A 16,485-nucleotide genomic window follows, 5' to 3' on the forward strand; every position below is an offset into this window, starting at 1 on the left:
GATGGCTCCCAGCCCCGTCCCTTGTCAAACCCCCCAGATACTAGAGCACATCAAAGAGTAAAAACGGACAAAACTCAACCTGTAGATACACAGAAAAAAGGAAATGGTAGCAGTCATCGTCTGCTTCCTTTTCTGGAGACAGAAAAGGACTCCGAGAATTCGGCTGCGGCCTTTTAATTCTGGGACAGCCACAGACCCCTTCTGCCTCTCGGGCTGCCTTCTGCTAACGCAAGCCCCGAAGGTTCCAAACGGTCCTGCCTTGCCTCCAACCCACGTCTCCCGCCTGCACGCCGACGTCTCGGAAACATGAGCATTCGCTGAAAAATGCAGGCTGTTTAAAGGGCAGACCAAAAAGTTTCAGTTTTTTATTTAAAAAAAAAAAAAAAACCCAGAAAGAAAGAGAGCTGCCAAAATTAGACAGCATTTTACAAATCTCGCTTTTAACGGTTCTATTTTCATTTGTTTTCCCAAAACATTGGTTTCATAATATTTTCTATATGCTGACTATCTGGCACAACACAGACTGTTAAATCATCTGAATTATAAATCTAATTCTTAATAGGAGAGTCCCTCTCCCTGTCCCCCACCCCGACCCCCAGAAAGGAGGAGGAGGAAGAAGAGAAAAGGAAGAAAGGAAGAAAAGAAAATGACTGGTCACTACGTATTGGGTGGGGGGTGGGGAGGGCTGGAGGAATGTAAAGATCCTCTCCCGTCCCCATTTTAATCCGTCTTTCACGACCGGCGAAAGCACATTTGTCGTGCCAAGATCTCCAACAATACACACATTGATATGACATCAATTTCCGAGTGTTAAAGTATTAACAGCACGCTCCACACAAAGTGCGGCCATTCACGTTGGATTAAGTTCATGATGTCAGTGGGACGCTTACAATTTAGGCCTTGCTCCCACTGGAATCAACAGATTTTTACACAGCTATTTATAGCCCTTGCAGGAAATAAATTATACATGATGCCGATCCTATTGGGAGAGAAACTGCACATTAATGCATTATTTCTCTTTGCATTTCATCAGCCCAGCGATAGGGAAGCTAACAGGACAATTATGATGCAAAATGCACTCCCTCTAAGGAATTTAGCGAATTACCCACCTAACACGGGGAATCATGAGTAGATGACAGGGATTTTTGAGGTGGTTAAAAATAGACTTGAAAGCGGAGGGTTAGGGAAGGATTGTGATTACGCCAGAAGCTGAAACAGTCCGGCGGTGGTTCTGCCGGGTGAATTATACACGGGCACCACAACACAATGGCAAGAGAACCTTCCTCTCTCTGGGAAAAATAGGATCTTCCTCTCCTTCCCTTACCTGAAGAATTTCCGCCTTTCCCAAAAATCTGAGCTAAGAGAAAAATAATGCCCTCAGCGAATGCACTTCTTCCCAAAAATGTAGTGAGGATGCCGTCCTCACTAGTCCCCAAGCTCTTAGATTGGGCTTTCTATCTGCCTTCCAGCCTCACGCGTTTCCCTCCCAACCTTTAATAAAGCACCAAAGGAGGAGGCTTGATATGAGTGGAGACAGGCACCAAAAAAAAAAAAAAAATCAGAATTTATTGACTTCGTTCTTACAAGGCAGGGACTATATCTAGGGAGTGGGCGCTGCTTGGGTACGCCACTTATTCTTGATGGAGGAAACCATAAGCGAAAGCTAATTTGTTCGTGGGTCTTAAAGGGAGAAAACGGTAGCAGAGACAGAATCATCACCTGCCTGTTACCAGGGAGTAGTGCTGACTAATCTAAATTTTAGTAGGAAGGTTTCTAGCAAAGACATATATAAGAGAGGAGGATGCCCTAAAATGTTAGGGGGCTCATGCTGCCCCATGGGTTCTGGGTTTAGGACAGGTTTCCAGAGCTGGCTACCTTGGTTCCAAGCCCCCTTTACCCTTGAGACAATTCTGAGGGCCCAGATCATTTTCATAACCGTCCCCAGGGTGCAAAAATCAGAAATCCTGTTTTCTCATATAAATTATTCCCTGTTCCCAGGCCCTGGATAGCCCATGTCATGTTTCCCAGAGACTGGCAAAATTTTCAGCCACTCTGGCCAGGTGTGAAGAGAACAATGAAAAAGCGCGCTCACTTCACCTGAGGTTTAGATAGAGAACTCTCCAGAAAAACTGGAGCGGAGGCAGAAAGGAGCCCCGGGAGCTGTGGTTTGGCATTTCACACCAAATGGCCTTGAATGCCACCTTTTGGTGCAGATGTCATTGACTCTGAGCTCTGATTTACTGCGCTGCTCTGTGATATAACAATAACCTGCTCGTGGTCTCTGCTGGCCGAAGGGTACCCTCCCAATTACACAGCTGAGTAAGGCCCTTTTCCAACTGGAAGACATGGGCAGCACGAGTCTGTGGCTTTCTCTCCCGGCAGGAGAGAGAACTTGCCAAGTCCCTTACTTACGAAGATATCTAGAAATAGTTTTTACTTTGTGGGTTCTTATTTGTTTATTTGTTTGGAGGGCAGCAGACTGGCCTAAATGTCACAGTTGGTTCCTGGAGGGTTTTTGTTTTGTTTTTTTTGTTTGTCCTTTTCCTTTTTGAGTTTCTGTCACTGTTTTCTGAGTTCTCATGCCTGTTATTCCCCCTGACATGCCTTGAGGCTTTGTAGGTATCAGCTCCAGCTGAAATGGTTATTTTTATGAGTTTCGTAAGCAGGTTTCATTACTGGGGCTTGATCTGCTTTCCTTTGTATAAGCTGGCCTTAGAAGCCGGAGGAACTCCACCAAGGCCTCTCAGACGGAGACACGCCCCTGCTCCCCATGAGACGCGACAGGGGAAGCAGTTAGTATTTTAATTTTGTCTTATAACCTGTAAAATGTATAAACGGAAACCTTGAGGCAGGCCATGGAAAAATGCAAAATCAAAGTTTCTGTACATTTTTCCTCAACGGGAGTTTTTTTTTTTTCTTTAGATAGCTAGTTGTTCCCTCATGTTTCTATTTTGCCATTTGTTGTAATTCACCAAGTTATCTCTTTGTACGTAGAACTACAAAAGGAATTTATGGAAGTTAAAGGCTGGTATTTATTAGCTGAATATTCAGTAAACTTCACATTATTCAATCAGGAGAGGAGTGACCAGAGTAGATCCCGAGAGCAGGAATGCGGGCCTCTCTGCACTGACCTTCCGTGAAACCTGACTTGTAAATGTGTTTATGCCCAACTCATCAGTTTATACTTTGGCCCTTAAAAAAAAAAAAAAGTCAGAGAGATTGGAATTGTGTAAAGAATCAAAATTAAGGCAAAGGGCAGTTAACAAAAATCCTTCCAAACTGCTAAGATATTTTCCTGACCGCATCAATTCATCTCTTTTAGAACGCTTAAACGTTGCCTAAAATAATCTGGACAGAACACCTTCACACCCGCTTTTCTCCATTCCCTGTGGATGACCTAAAAGAAAAACAAAGCTATTATCCTCCATAACAGTCTTCAATGATAGAGGTTCTGAATACCTGTAGTGGTACATTCGTAGTCGAAGCTGGGCACATCATTTAGCTTCTTTTCCTGGTATTCTGGTGGACCGATACAGAGGACATCGGAGACAGTGGAATTGGTCATCTTCAACCACAAATACAACCACTTGGCTTTGCAGTCACATTCGAATTTATTGCCCCTTAAATCGCTAAGAAACAAAATGAAACACAAAATGCATCGACGGAGAAACAGGCCTGAAATGTTTCAGCGGTCATATGGAACTCCGGCAGGATTTAACATCCTCATATACTTATATGAAATTTCAAAAATTTGTATTTAATACATCTTACTTCTTATACTTATCATGATTTTAACTAGAGCCTGCAGAGAGCTCACAGAGCTAACCTATCACCATGTCTCCAAACTGTCCTGAAACTGTCACCATGCCATGCTGGAGAGGGGGATGGGGGACAGGGTTGACATTAGAACACCACCTCCCCCCCAAGACGCAGGTTCTCACAAACAAAATCAGGACATTCTAAGAAGATCACTTTTGTGAACATGATCAAAACTTTAAGATCTTGTTGATCAATGTCCAGTGAGAGGTGACAAACACTAGAAGATAAAACAAAGGGATCCGCTATCTTGAGAAGGGAAACCTCACACCAGCAAGCCTACCTTACCATTGGCCTAATGCTACTAAGTGTATTCCAACATGGCAAGATCTAACTAATACAATATAAACTGTATGTATGCTGTTTCCCACCATGCACTCTTGTCACCGATTCCTAACTACAGCATACAAGAAATGCAGTGACGGGGAGAGGGGGCTTAAAGACATGATTAACTGGGGCACAATGACAAGCACACATAAACTTAATTTTCCTTACTTACAGTTCAATCAGAGAGTCTAAATCACTGAAGACATCCCTTGGGAGTGCTTTTATGTGGTTATTGGCCAAAGAACTAGAACAAGAAAGTCATATTTTAATGTGGTTATTATCCTCATGCCTTGTCACTCCAAAGTCCCTGAAACAAAGCTAATGATTTAAAACAGAGCTCTAACCCTCTTCAGCACAACCCGGTTCAATTTCTGGCTTTGCATATGGATACTGAGATAAAGAAATGAGTTTTGTTGTACAAAGACAGCATTATAGATGCTGAAGTACAATATAAGTTTTTTTTTGCTTTGTTTTTTAAAGAAGCATTTATTAAGCTCTTTATTTATATACATTTCTTAAACTTTGGATGGCATCTTATGTTTCTCAGAATAAAAGCCAAATCCCTTTGATGGCGTACAAGACTCTCCATTGTCAAGTTACCCCCATTCCCACTTACCGATCGACTGAATCTCTGACTACTCAGAACACCCACACTGGGCCCCTTGCTATTGCTCAAACGGGCAAGGCATGCTCCCACCCCGATGCCTCCGAACTTGTGATTCGTCTGCCTGAACGGTCTTCCTCCAGCTACCCACACAGCTCATTCCAGCACACAGCCCGCTCTCCTTTAGGTCTGTCCTCAACGATCACACCTTCCCTGACCTCTACCGTCTCCCTTCCCTGTTCTGTTGATCCTCACTCCACGACTGTCCCTTGGCATACTACCTACTTTAATTACCTCTTCATTTATTGGCTGTGTATTCTCCCTATACATAAGCAACATGGGGACAGAGACTTTGGGTTAGTCCACATCTGTATCCCCAGCATCTAAACAGTGCCTGGCACCTAACAGGAACTCACTAAGTCTTTGTTGAGTGAATGAAGGAAGCACTTAAGAGAGAAAGATAAAAGAAAAGGTGCATAGTCTCGTCCAAGAAGTTCCCTCACAGCCCATCTAAGTGAATTCTATGACTTGTGACTCTAAGAAAGGATTCAGTAAATTCTCTTTCACATAACGGTGCTCAGCTCTAGCCCCATGATAATATAAAAGCGCAAAGAACTACAATGTTTAGAGAACAACTGATTGTGATCAATTGCATCTTCTCACTAACGAATGTTGACCAGAAACCATTTTGCATTTTTGCTCTCAGTGTTGAAGATCTTTCCAAAATGTCCCAGTCTGCTCTCCCTCTCCAGGAAGAACGAATATCATCAACTCTTTTCCTGATGATTCAGGATCATGCAGTGCCCTGTCATCATCCTGCTGAAGATGAATGTCCGTGGTGCTGGGCGGCTGACGTAGAAAGATGCTGGGTCTTGAAAGATGCACATCAAGTCTGTGCTTCCCCCCTGGGCAACACGCTCTAACGGGAGTCAGCCAAGAAACTGATGTCTACTTTTGTTTTCTCTTGTACGGGGGAGTACAAACAGCAAGACACATAAATCATAAACACGCAGGCGAGTCAGCACCAACCTCTTTAAAATATATATGAAATTAGCCTTCCGTAGCCTCACAGTGATCCACTGCAGAAAGAGGAATTAAAGAAAAGGGCATTCCTCCCTCCTTAGCATCAGCTCTCAGAGAAAACTTTGAGCCCATTTTTGCCCAAACATACTTGCTGCAAGATACCAAGAGACTATGGGGAGACCTAATCATTTCAGAATTATGTGCCTTCCCACCTAGGTAACCACAAATGGATTCAAATACAATTTCATCTATTATTTTACCTTTCTTTCCTAAATGATTTATTGGTACATCTTTAAAGATGTTGGAAAATAGGCCGACTATGGAATCAGAGAGAACATGCCCTAGAAGTAGCTTTCTGAAATTAAAAAAAAAAAAAAAGTTTGTTTTGCTTTTTTGTTGGTTGAGGGCCATTTTTTCTGGAAAGTCCAAACAACTTTTTTAGCTAATTAAAGGTTAATTATTTAGCTAAACATTTTTAGTTAATTGAAACGTATAGTACTGAAGTGACAAGAATAGATGGAATGGTCAAAGCTAAAAAAAAGCACTATGTTTAGCAACCTTTCCAAGTGTTCAATTTAGATTTCAGAAAGCCAAATTCTTCAGATGGACTATCCACTCCACTCACGCTAAGTGCATAACATCTCACTTTCCACTTCATTTTGTCTACAAATTTATGGCACTTACTTCATTTCTAAAACTACTTAACAGCAACCTGTCCCTTGGGCTTTATAGGACTGCTGGAAAACAAATGTCCTAGATTTTAGTTACAGATTGGGACCGCTTCTTCAATGCGTTGAAAGCTGATCTATGCTTCTCGAGAACAAGAATGTGAGCCTGTAGGTGTTGGAAAAAGTCATAAAAGATAAAAACCAGATCAAAGTCCAGATAGTGACTTCTTGGTCCCTTTGCTTAGAAGTTTACAGAAACTGGGATGAAATGGGGAGGACTGGTTCATTCTTTAGACAATGCATTAAATGCTTTAATTACTACCTACATCTCCAACCTAAGGAGTCAATTTTGAAAGTCCCCTGATTTGCCCAGAAGCAGAGTATGTAAGGAAAATCCAACTCAGTAAGGAACCGATTGATCAACCAGGTAATCAGAAAGAATGTCGTGCTGGCTTTCAGTCCTGAGCTAGACGCCTGGGGGAAGAGCAGAGCTAATGAACCATCTGCCTGGGCCCTGCCCTCAGGGAGCTTTCAATGCAGTTGGGGAGTGGGGTGATAAAACTGACATCATGAAACAGTACCAACCAGTATGGCCACTGCCACAGTCAAGTGTTGGGTGTGTGGAACCAGAGCAAGGGCTCTGGGAAGGGCAGAGGGGAGATCAAGAATGGCTCCAGGAGGGGAGACAGAACTTAATCTGGACTTTGAAGGAAAAGCAGATTATAGGAGGTGGAAGGTAGAAGAAACAACATTCCAGGCAAGGGAAGGATGTGAGGAAAAGCCGTTATAAGATGAGTCGGGTGTGCACGGGGGTCCACGGAGAGATCAGTGCTCTGCAGACATTTCAGGAAATGAGGATGGAGAACTGGGGAGAGGCGGGTTCTATAGGCTTGACTACAGAATGGCAATGCACACTGGAACAGGTGTATTATTGCATTGGGAGAGTACTCTGGACCTGGGGCGCCTCGGTGGCTCAGTTGGTTAAGCATCTGACTCTTGATTTCAGCTCAGGTCATGATCTCAGGGTCATGAGATAGAGCCCTGGGTCGAATTCTGCGCTGGGCGTGGAGCCTGCTTGATTCCTCTCTCCCTCTCCCTCTATTCCTCCCCCACCACTGCATGTTCTCTCTCTCTCTTTCTAAAAAAAAAAAAAAAAAAAAAAAGTACCCAAAGGACTCTTGCTTTCTACATGTCACACAGAATAGGAGGTGCCTCTTAACACATAAGCACGCATTGTATATACATGTGGTTGTGTGCACAAATAACAAGCATGCACACACAGTTATGAACGCACACACTATATACACATATCTACCCATGTATAGAAGTCCATGCATCCCTGAGCAAACCTGTGCGAAGATATGCAAACATGCATGCACAATACCTGCATGGTCACACCTGTGTTCAGACCAATGACCCATAGCCAATTGGTCAAATGAAAATGACATCTGGGCTAATTCAGTCAGTCACATGGGCTTTGCTTAGGTTCATGATCTGCCCAGAGCTTTTGCTCAAAAACAAAGCCCCTCATTCCTGACTTCTGGGAACCAGATCTGTCTGGCTACAGCTGTTCCTCTCCAGACACCCACAGCTGTCTTCTTAGCAGACCCTGTCTGGCCGCTCGCACTGCCAAGGGTCCTCAACAGTCCATAGAGAAAATGGAGACTTCTTCATGAGTGGACGGAGGCAATGATATTGCTGTTGATGATGATGATGGTAGCAACGCCAACCATACCTTGAGCCCTTGAGCATTTACCAAGGGTAATGGGCTGGATGCTTCGCAAGCAAGCATTAACCCACCATGTGCAATAATCCTATGGGGTCAGTGTAATCACCCACATCTTCAGGATAAGGAAACTCTGGCTCAGAAAGGCTAAGCGATGTTAATAAATGATGACTTTGAGATTTGAACCCAAGTCTACATGACTCCAAATCCATTATCTTAACCTTTACAGGAATATGGGGATTTGGTATCTGGGTTCAATCTGAAAAAACAAAACAAAACAAAACAAAACGAGACAACAACAACAACAAAACAAGACTTTTCCAGAAAGGAAGGAAAACCTGGAGCAATAATGGCAACAAAAGTCTGAAACTCTCCGGTAGTGATAGTGCCGATCCAGATGTTTGGACCTCCCTCCCACGCTCCTCCCTCATCTTCTTACTCTAGGAACTTTATTTAACTCAGGCAGGGCTTCTGCTTGGTAGGCTTCCAGAATCAAGTGCTCCCTGAGCCTGTCGACAGACACCTTTGGCTGTATCAGGACTTGATGTAAATGATTATCTCCTTAGATGTGTATCAGTCAAGGCTGCACCTGCTGAAGATCTATCACCCCTGCCCAAAACCCCCACTCAACAATCTCCCTATCTCCCAATTTTTCCTTTTATCACCTAGATGAGACATGTTATCTTACTCAATCACAAAATATCTATCATGCACATGGGACCTGGCCCTGGTTAATAAATTGCTTCTACCAAGACAATGACTATTTTTACATTTTCATAAACACCGCCACAATGTTTTCCAGCTTCCTAAGTTTGCCAAGTGTGTGTACTTGCTTCATTCTGATATGCCAATTCAAATCAATTGTTTAATTTTTTTCCTCCAGAAAGCTATTAAGAAGCCAGAGAGCTTAGCTTAAGCTGCAGATTAATCCAACATAAAAGAAAAAGCTATCTGCATTCAAATTTAGAGCAACCACGAAAATGTCTCTATTCCACTTCTTCCTAATTTTGATCCCGCACTCAACATTCTTCAATGAGTCAGGGAAGCCTCAGTTCCCAAATCTGTAAAATGGAAGACTCACTAAGTATCGTGAAAGATAAAGAAGAGAAGGCTCATGAAGCACGCAGGCATGTGCCCGGCACACAGCAGGTGTGGGTGGGTGGAGGTTTCCTTCCCCACCTCCTCCATAACCGGCCGCCCTCCCCTCATGCTCAGCGGACTCCTTACGGCACGTACAGTCACATGGTCCACAACAGCTCATCAGGATGATGGAAAAGATCATAAAGCCAAGTGCATGGGTAGATGACACTAGGCTGGTGTCCGATCAACAACACAGAAACCTTTGGGGCAACCTGGAAATTAGTTTCCTTGAGAGAATGTTAACAATATGGACAGTACAGCCAAGAAAGCACAAGGCACCAGGAAGTGGATTTTATGCCACCCATTAAAGGACCCCGCAACATTTTTCACAGGACTTACAGGTGAGTCAGGTCCCGGAGACCACGAAATGCATTTCTTGAAATGGTTTCTATTTTTGTTCCCTTCAATGAACCTAAAGAGAAAAGCAGTAGCATTCAACGGAATTTTTCTCGACTTAGTATCTCTAAAAAGTGATATTCAAAACAAAAATCTGAAAACATGCATGAATTTAAAACACCTCATCTCTGAGGGTTAGGTCAGCTGCACTGGCTGCCAAATGGGAGCTGGGTTTGTGTGCAAGAATGCATGCACACAAGTGTATGTTTCTGCGCTCCTTCCAGAAGCAGCATGGAAAGCTTCACATTCAGAGCTGGCAACATGGGGTAAAAACATCTTGGGGGGGAAAAGAAAGCCCTATACAAAAGCAAGAAATTCTTATATCTTCTGCAAGACTGGAATGCTTCCAGACATCTTCCCCACTCCTACCTTCTTATATTTCACAGTGCCTGGCTATTAATACTTTCATTAATATCATTGTCTCTTGAGGGGAACTCATTGTTTTACATCTCTGCCTTCAAGTTTTTGCCGAGGGAGAATTCCATTAAGCTTGGCTTCTGGCAAACTTCACTTCAGCCATGTCCTACACAGTCTAATCTCTGAACAAATGGGTAACAAGGCAGGATTCTCTCAAGATCTCTAAGCCACTAGAAAATAGGAAATATAATGAAGTTGAGCATGGGCCAAACCTCTTGCTCTGTGCTAAAATGGTTTAGGGCTTGCACACAGGACCTTGCAGTAATAACTCTGACCATGCTTTAAAGTCTTTATGGGAAATACATGAAGCGAATGCACTCCAACTATTCCCTAGGACTACAGGGAACTAATTTTAGATTATGCATCCCATGACATCAAATGTAAGAGGGCCTTTGATGAGATAGTCCAAGGGAGAGGCTTTGCAACACGAAGCCATTCGTTAGTGAATCGTTCTTGATTCTTGTACTGACATCTTTGATGTGTTTTGTTTTTTTTTAATCAGGGGTCTATTCAGTAATAGAATTCAGTATAGACTGATAAGCGAACTTCCCCTCAATAACCTTGGCAGTAAGATGAACTGCTCACAGGAGAAAAACCGATAGCTTTACATTCACTACCGCCACCAGCTGTTCGTGTGCTTTGATAGAACCTGGTTAGGCTTAGCTTCCGTCATACCCTGCTTTCCATATTACGTATACCATCAAGGCTGTGAGGAAAGTATACTTATTATGTGTACTCTGGAGGAAGAATTCCCTTCAGAGACCTCTTTCCTAAGGACATAAAATCAGCAGAGTTTTTTTAGACCCAGGTGTGTTTAGAATTCAAACATCTACCTGTTAACCTCAGATAAGAAAGCAGAGACGAGGCTTTAAGAATCCCTCTGAATGCTAAGTAAGGAAATCCCCATCTGATAGCAGGATTAATATTATTACAAAGTTACAAAAGACAAGGATGAAAGCTTTTAAGGGGAAACGGACATGAAGGGGCAGGGAGGGGCAAATTCAGAAAAGAAATCAGGAAACGAAATCAGAACATGGGCAAAGCTCATTGCTACGGGAAGAAAACTGCACACCTGAAAAGGAAAAAAAAAAAAACAAAAACAAAAACCCTCTTCTTTTAAAGAAGAAAAAATAAAATTAGACTCTCAGCAGCAGCCCACAGGAGATACTGCAAACGGGATCTAGGAGAGTTCAAATTAAAAACATGAAGGTGTATCCCCATATAGGGAGACTTTACTTAAAAATAAGTAAACGCTCAGAATCCTTCAGCTTTGTTTCTGGCTCATCAGCAAATCCATGCCTAGTTATGAGAGGTAAAAATATCCAACGCAATTTCCAGTTGTGCTTACTACATGCCAAATTAAATGTCAGCAGAGAATGAATGAATATCTTTCCTTCTTTGTTTTGCTTTCACCCGCTTTGTCTCCAACCTCCCCCTGTCCCAGCATGTTTTATACACAAGTAAACTATTAAAAGGTCAGTGCTGAAAAGAGAATGGGGTTTTCTCCTTTTTCTTCACCCCTAAGCTCTCTGAGAGATGCTGTTCCTGCTTGGAAAGCAAGACAGCGATTCTATGGACATGCCAAAGGCTCAGCAAAGAGACAAAGCACAGAACTTACAGGTATTCAAGATGGAAAAGTCCAGCAAAAGCATCATCCCGGATGACGGTAATGAGTTAGAATTCAGCAATCTGAAAGTAGAGGATGGATTTCAGTGCAGAGATGGGCACCTTGAGTAACATAGCGAAACTCTTTCAGTTTCTTCGCTATGTTCTGATCCATGGCAAACATGGCTCTTCCCAGCCTAAGACTGGCTCATTAGGTGCACAGCCCGATTCACAGATGCTGATGGATGGTGGCAAGTGGATTCCTTTTGGCTAGATTTTTCTGGTCACCCCCACTGCTCCACCCTTTCTCCCCGGTGGGTCTCAGTAAATAAGACCTGATAGTTGTATCTCAAAACATTCTAAACTCACCACAACTAAACAGCCAGTGAATGCTTTAACATGCACAAGCAATCCTGGAATCAGAGATCTAAAAGGACCCAATCCGACTCGATTTTTAAAGGGGGAAATTTGTGCCCAGAGAAGTTAAGTGACTTGACCAAAGTCACACAGCTGAGACCAAATAAATAAATAAATAAATAAAATCCTTTCTTCTCTATATACATTCCCATGAGAAATAATAAAAAAGTTTAAGAAATCTTCAGAACACTCTTTATCAGCACATAGGTTTCTATTAGTTACCACTTAAGTCTATTTGGTGAGATATCCAAAATTGCATTCCTAGCATATGGAAAGTATATTTTAATAGAACTAAAATTTCCAAGAAATTACAGATTTTAAAATGTTAAGTACAATGTTATGCGTAGGTCCATAACATTTCAAGAACAAAAATATCAACATTAAGTTTATTTAGGATGAGAAGTGACCTCCTAAAGGCTATTTCCTCATATTTTTCTGTAGTACATTGCTTATTTTTAATCTCATCTCAAATTTAAGAAACAGAACAAACAGAATGAGCTATGTACTCATGACTTTGCCTATCACTGACTTGCTTTTGAAAACTGTTTTTTGGACATTTCTTTCATCAGCAAACAATAACTGAACTGGGATACCGGGCAAAACATGAGTACTCGCCAAGAGTGGCTGGATGCAGAGCATTTATGAGTGTGGGTTAGAATTCTGGCTGGGGGGGCGCCTGGGTGGCTCAGTTGTTAAGCATCTGCCTTCAGCTCAGGTCATGATCCCAGGGTCCTGGGATCAAGCCCCGCATCGGGCTCCCTGCTCCATGGGAGCCTGCTTCTCCCTCTCCCACTCCCCCTGCTTGTATGCCCTCTCTCGCTGTCTCTCTCTGTCAAATAAATAAATAAAATCTTAAAAAAAAAAAGAATTCTGGCTTGGGGGTGGGCGTGAGGAGGGGAGGGCGCCTGGGTGGCTCAGTTGGTTGAGTGGTTGAGCATCTGACTCTTGATTTCCTTGATTTTGTTTGGCTCAGGTCATGATCTCAGGGTCCTGAGATGGAGCCCCGTGAGGGGCTCCACGCTTAGCGGAAAATCTGCTTGAGATTCTCTCTTTCCCTCTCTGTCTCCCTCTACCCCTCCCCCAACTCACACTCTCTCTCTCAAATAAATAAATGAATCCTTAAAAAAAAAAAAAAAGAATTCTGGCTGGGATTTTGGACAAGTTACTTAACTTCTCTGAGCCTTAATTTTCTTGTCCATCAAAGGGAGAAATAAAAATACTCTCCTCGTAGGGATGATTAAATAAAATTTTCCATTTAAACATATATTATGCTGCCCAATCGTTTACATAGTCGGTCAACTAAAAATACTTTTACTTCCAGAGACACATAAAGAGTTTAAAATGTAGGTTTTCTTTTTTTTTTTTAAGATTTTATTTATTTCTTTGACAGAGAGAGAGACACAGCGAGAGAGGGAACACAAGCAGGGGGAGTTGGAGAGGGAGAAGCAGGCTTCCCGTGGAGCAGGGAGCCCGATGTGGGGCTCGATCCCAGGACCCTGGGATCATGACCTGAGCCGAAGGCAGACGCTCAACGACTGAGCCACTCAGGCGCCCCCAAATGTAGGTTTTCTTTTAAAGTGAGGTGTCTGGGAAACACTTCATTTAGGTGAAATTCAGGCCATCATTCAGTGTAATCATGTCCCACAGTTTGCCAAATACAGGTGTTGGAATCTATGATAAAGTCCTTGAGAAAAACGTGTGTCAAAGAAGGAAGGGACACTGAGCAAAGAGCCTGAGACTCAGATAGGTGGGGACACCACAGGACAGTTAACACCGAGAGTTTATTGGGGTGTTTAAGGAAGGACTGACACCAAAGAGGCAGAGGTGGCTCCTCCCAGGACTGCACCTTCAGGATCCCCATTTTCAGAGAGAACTTCCCATACTCACAGCAACTGCAGCGAAGGCAGATGGGAAAACATTCGGTCCTTGATTTCTGAAAATGTTCCATTTACCAGGCTCCTATAGGCAAAAGAGAAGCAAAACAAGGCCTAGGGTTTTGGGGTTTTGTTTTGTTTTTTTTTTTAGAACTGATTGCAGGCTGGGCAACCAGTCTTATCCTCCACCTGTGTTTCAAACTCCTCCACGCAGGATGAGGCTTAAAATAGTCAACCAGGGGCTTCTCAGGGGTAGAAATGAGAAGAGTCAAGCCGTTTCCCAATGAGCTGGATCAATATGAAAACTAGTCTGAATAATAGAAACCTTTACCATCAGTCTAGCTCCTTCCACAGACATTATCTCAGCAAGTTTAAATCAATCTCCTCACTTCCTTTTCTTAACTACAGGAGGCCCTGGCTGAAAATGGATAGTTGCTTCACCTCTGCCCATGATTCTGTTTGTGTAGACACAGCATTAATGTCCGCAGGGGAAGGGGTAGGATTAAGCATCCCCTTGGGAGCACATCTCTGAAAGACACTCAGAGCACTTCTGATTAAATGCACTGTGAAAGCCTTGGGGGAAAACTCAAGAGACACCTGAACTTGAATGTGCGGTGGGAGGCAATGCCATCTGCCAGATATAATGGTCAATGAGGGGGCAAGCCGCTTGACTATTTTTGCCACCAGGTCCCCTATCCTTTCTCGCCACAGCAGGACCGGCCACACATTCGTTCAAAATTATTTCAGTTAACAGGCAGATCAATTAAGCAGCTGCTGTTCTAAAGGATTTAACAAGGGGAATTCCAGTTTCTGGAATCCTCCATGTCACACGACTTAGCAACATCAGTAATCAAAAAGGCCCCCCGTTCCTGCCAGCCAGGTCATCCTGAGTTTCTGTAATGCCAGTGGGAACCCCTTCACCCCCGGACCTTGCCAGGGGTGGGAAGCAGGGGAGTGTCCTACAGGGGACCTGAGCAACTTCGCCCCTGGGATTCCCTGCCTCTGTGACTGAGTGGGCATCACCCCAGCACCCTGGCCTGGAAGGAGGAAGCGCTTTCAGCCAGAAACATTTCCCAGCAGTAAAGATATGGCCGGGTAGACCCTTCCACTGCCATTAGGAGAGCCAGTTGTGGGGGAGAGTGGCTGTGTGAGGGCGGGTTGAAAGCATCTCTCAGCAGGTGAAGAAATAAGGTGGAACCCTTCCTGTCAATTCCTCCAGCGCTGAAAAAGCAGCCAGCATAATGTGTGGTGGGGAGAGAGGGGCAAGAAGCTTGTGAACTCCGGGCAAGTCAGGCTGCCTTCCAGCACTTGGCCACTGGCCTGGGTGCCCCACATGCCCCAAAGCTCTGCCAAGCCCTGTGCTCCCCTCTTCCAGGCCTCAGGAGGTAGCCCCCCACTTGCAGAGGCTGCATGCCTTTACTTGGGTTCTTCCCAACCTGCAGTGTGGAAGGGTCGGGAGGAGGCCACGGTGTAAACCACCGCCCCAGACGCGAGGTGGGCCGGTGAGGCCTCATCCCTCCCCTGTTTACCTTCACTCCAGTCACGCTCGGCTGCACATTCATGCCCCTACCAGACCACCCCTCCCCAAATACCCCTCTTAAACTTTAACGCACTCCCAGAATCACCTGGGACGCCAAATGCAGACTCCAAGTCTCCACTCCTGAAACCCTGCTTCATTCAACGCGGGCCCGGCAATCTGCATTGACACGAGCTTTCCCCTCCCCCCCATCCCGCCAGGTGGGTCTGAGGCAGGTGGCACGCGGGCCACACTTTAAGCAACACTGCCACGGGGACTTGTCTGGGTTCCCAGGCTCTGGGCCTCGGGTTCCCTCCACCGTCCCCAGGGCCCGAGACTCCACCCACGTCCCACAGCGCGCCCCAAAAAGAGGCTGGGAAGTGGGGTCAGGGTCGCGCGGTCCCAGCGCCAGAGGCAACTCCCCGGCGGCGGCGGGCAGGGCGCGGGGTGGGGGCGGGCACCGGAGGGGTCCCACTCACTCACAGGGAGCTGATGTCGCCCGGCACGATCCTGGGCACCCAGGAGGAGCCCACGCAGATGATGGACTCCTTGGTACAGCTGCAAGTGGCGGGGCAGCGCGCCAGCCGCCTCACCTGCGCGCCCCGGCGGGATCAGGCACGCGGCACTGAGCAAGAGCAGCAGCCGCCCCAGCGCCCCGCCGCCGCCGCCGCCGCCGCCCCGCCGCAGCGCCATGCCGGGTCCCCCGCCGCCCGCTCCCTGCCCGGGCGCCCGCCGCCGCCACCGCCGCAAACGCGGGCGCCGCTCGCTGCTCCGCCGCGGCCGCTGCTGGCGAGGACGAGGGCGCCGCGGGTGTGGGAGGCCGAGCCGCAGCCGAGCAGCATGCTGCCCGCCACCCCCACTCGCGCCCCCCCCCCCACCCGAGCCGGGGCTGCTGGGCGGCCGCCGCCGCTGCGCCCGCCGCACTCGCGCCCGCCTGACATCAGCACTCGCGCCCG

The 16,485-nt window shown here is 45.4% G+C and overlaps 1 protein-coding gene across 1 annotated transcript in view; it reads right to left on the bottom strand.

Moving 5' to 3' along the window:
• Window positions 1-16,222, bottom strand: part of LGI2 (leucine rich repeat LGI family member 2) — a 30,514-nt gene extending 14,292 nt beyond the window's left edge. Inside the window, 9 exon segments of the mRNA XM_035726386.1 lie at window positions 3,460-3,629; window positions 4,316-4,387; window positions 9,644-9,705; window positions 11,172-11,181; window positions 11,736-11,787; window positions 11,790-11,806; window positions 14,027-14,098; window positions 16,013-16,134; window positions 16,136-16,222. Of these exon segments, the coding sequence (XP_035582279.1) occupies window positions 3,460-3,629; window positions 4,316-4,387; window positions 9,644-9,705; window positions 11,172-11,181; window positions 11,736-11,787; window positions 11,790-11,806; window positions 14,027-14,098; window positions 16,013-16,134; window positions 16,136-16,222 (664 nt within the window).
• Window positions 16,223-16,485: the final 263 nt, after the last annotated feature.

The sequence above is a fragment of the Zalophus californianus genome, chromosome 2, assembly GCF_009762305.2.
Source record: "Zalophus californianus isolate mZalCal1 chromosome 2, mZalCal1.pri.v2, whole genome shotgun sequence".
NCBI lineage: Eukaryota > Metazoa > Chordata > Mammalia > Carnivora > Otariidae > Zalophus > Zalophus californianus.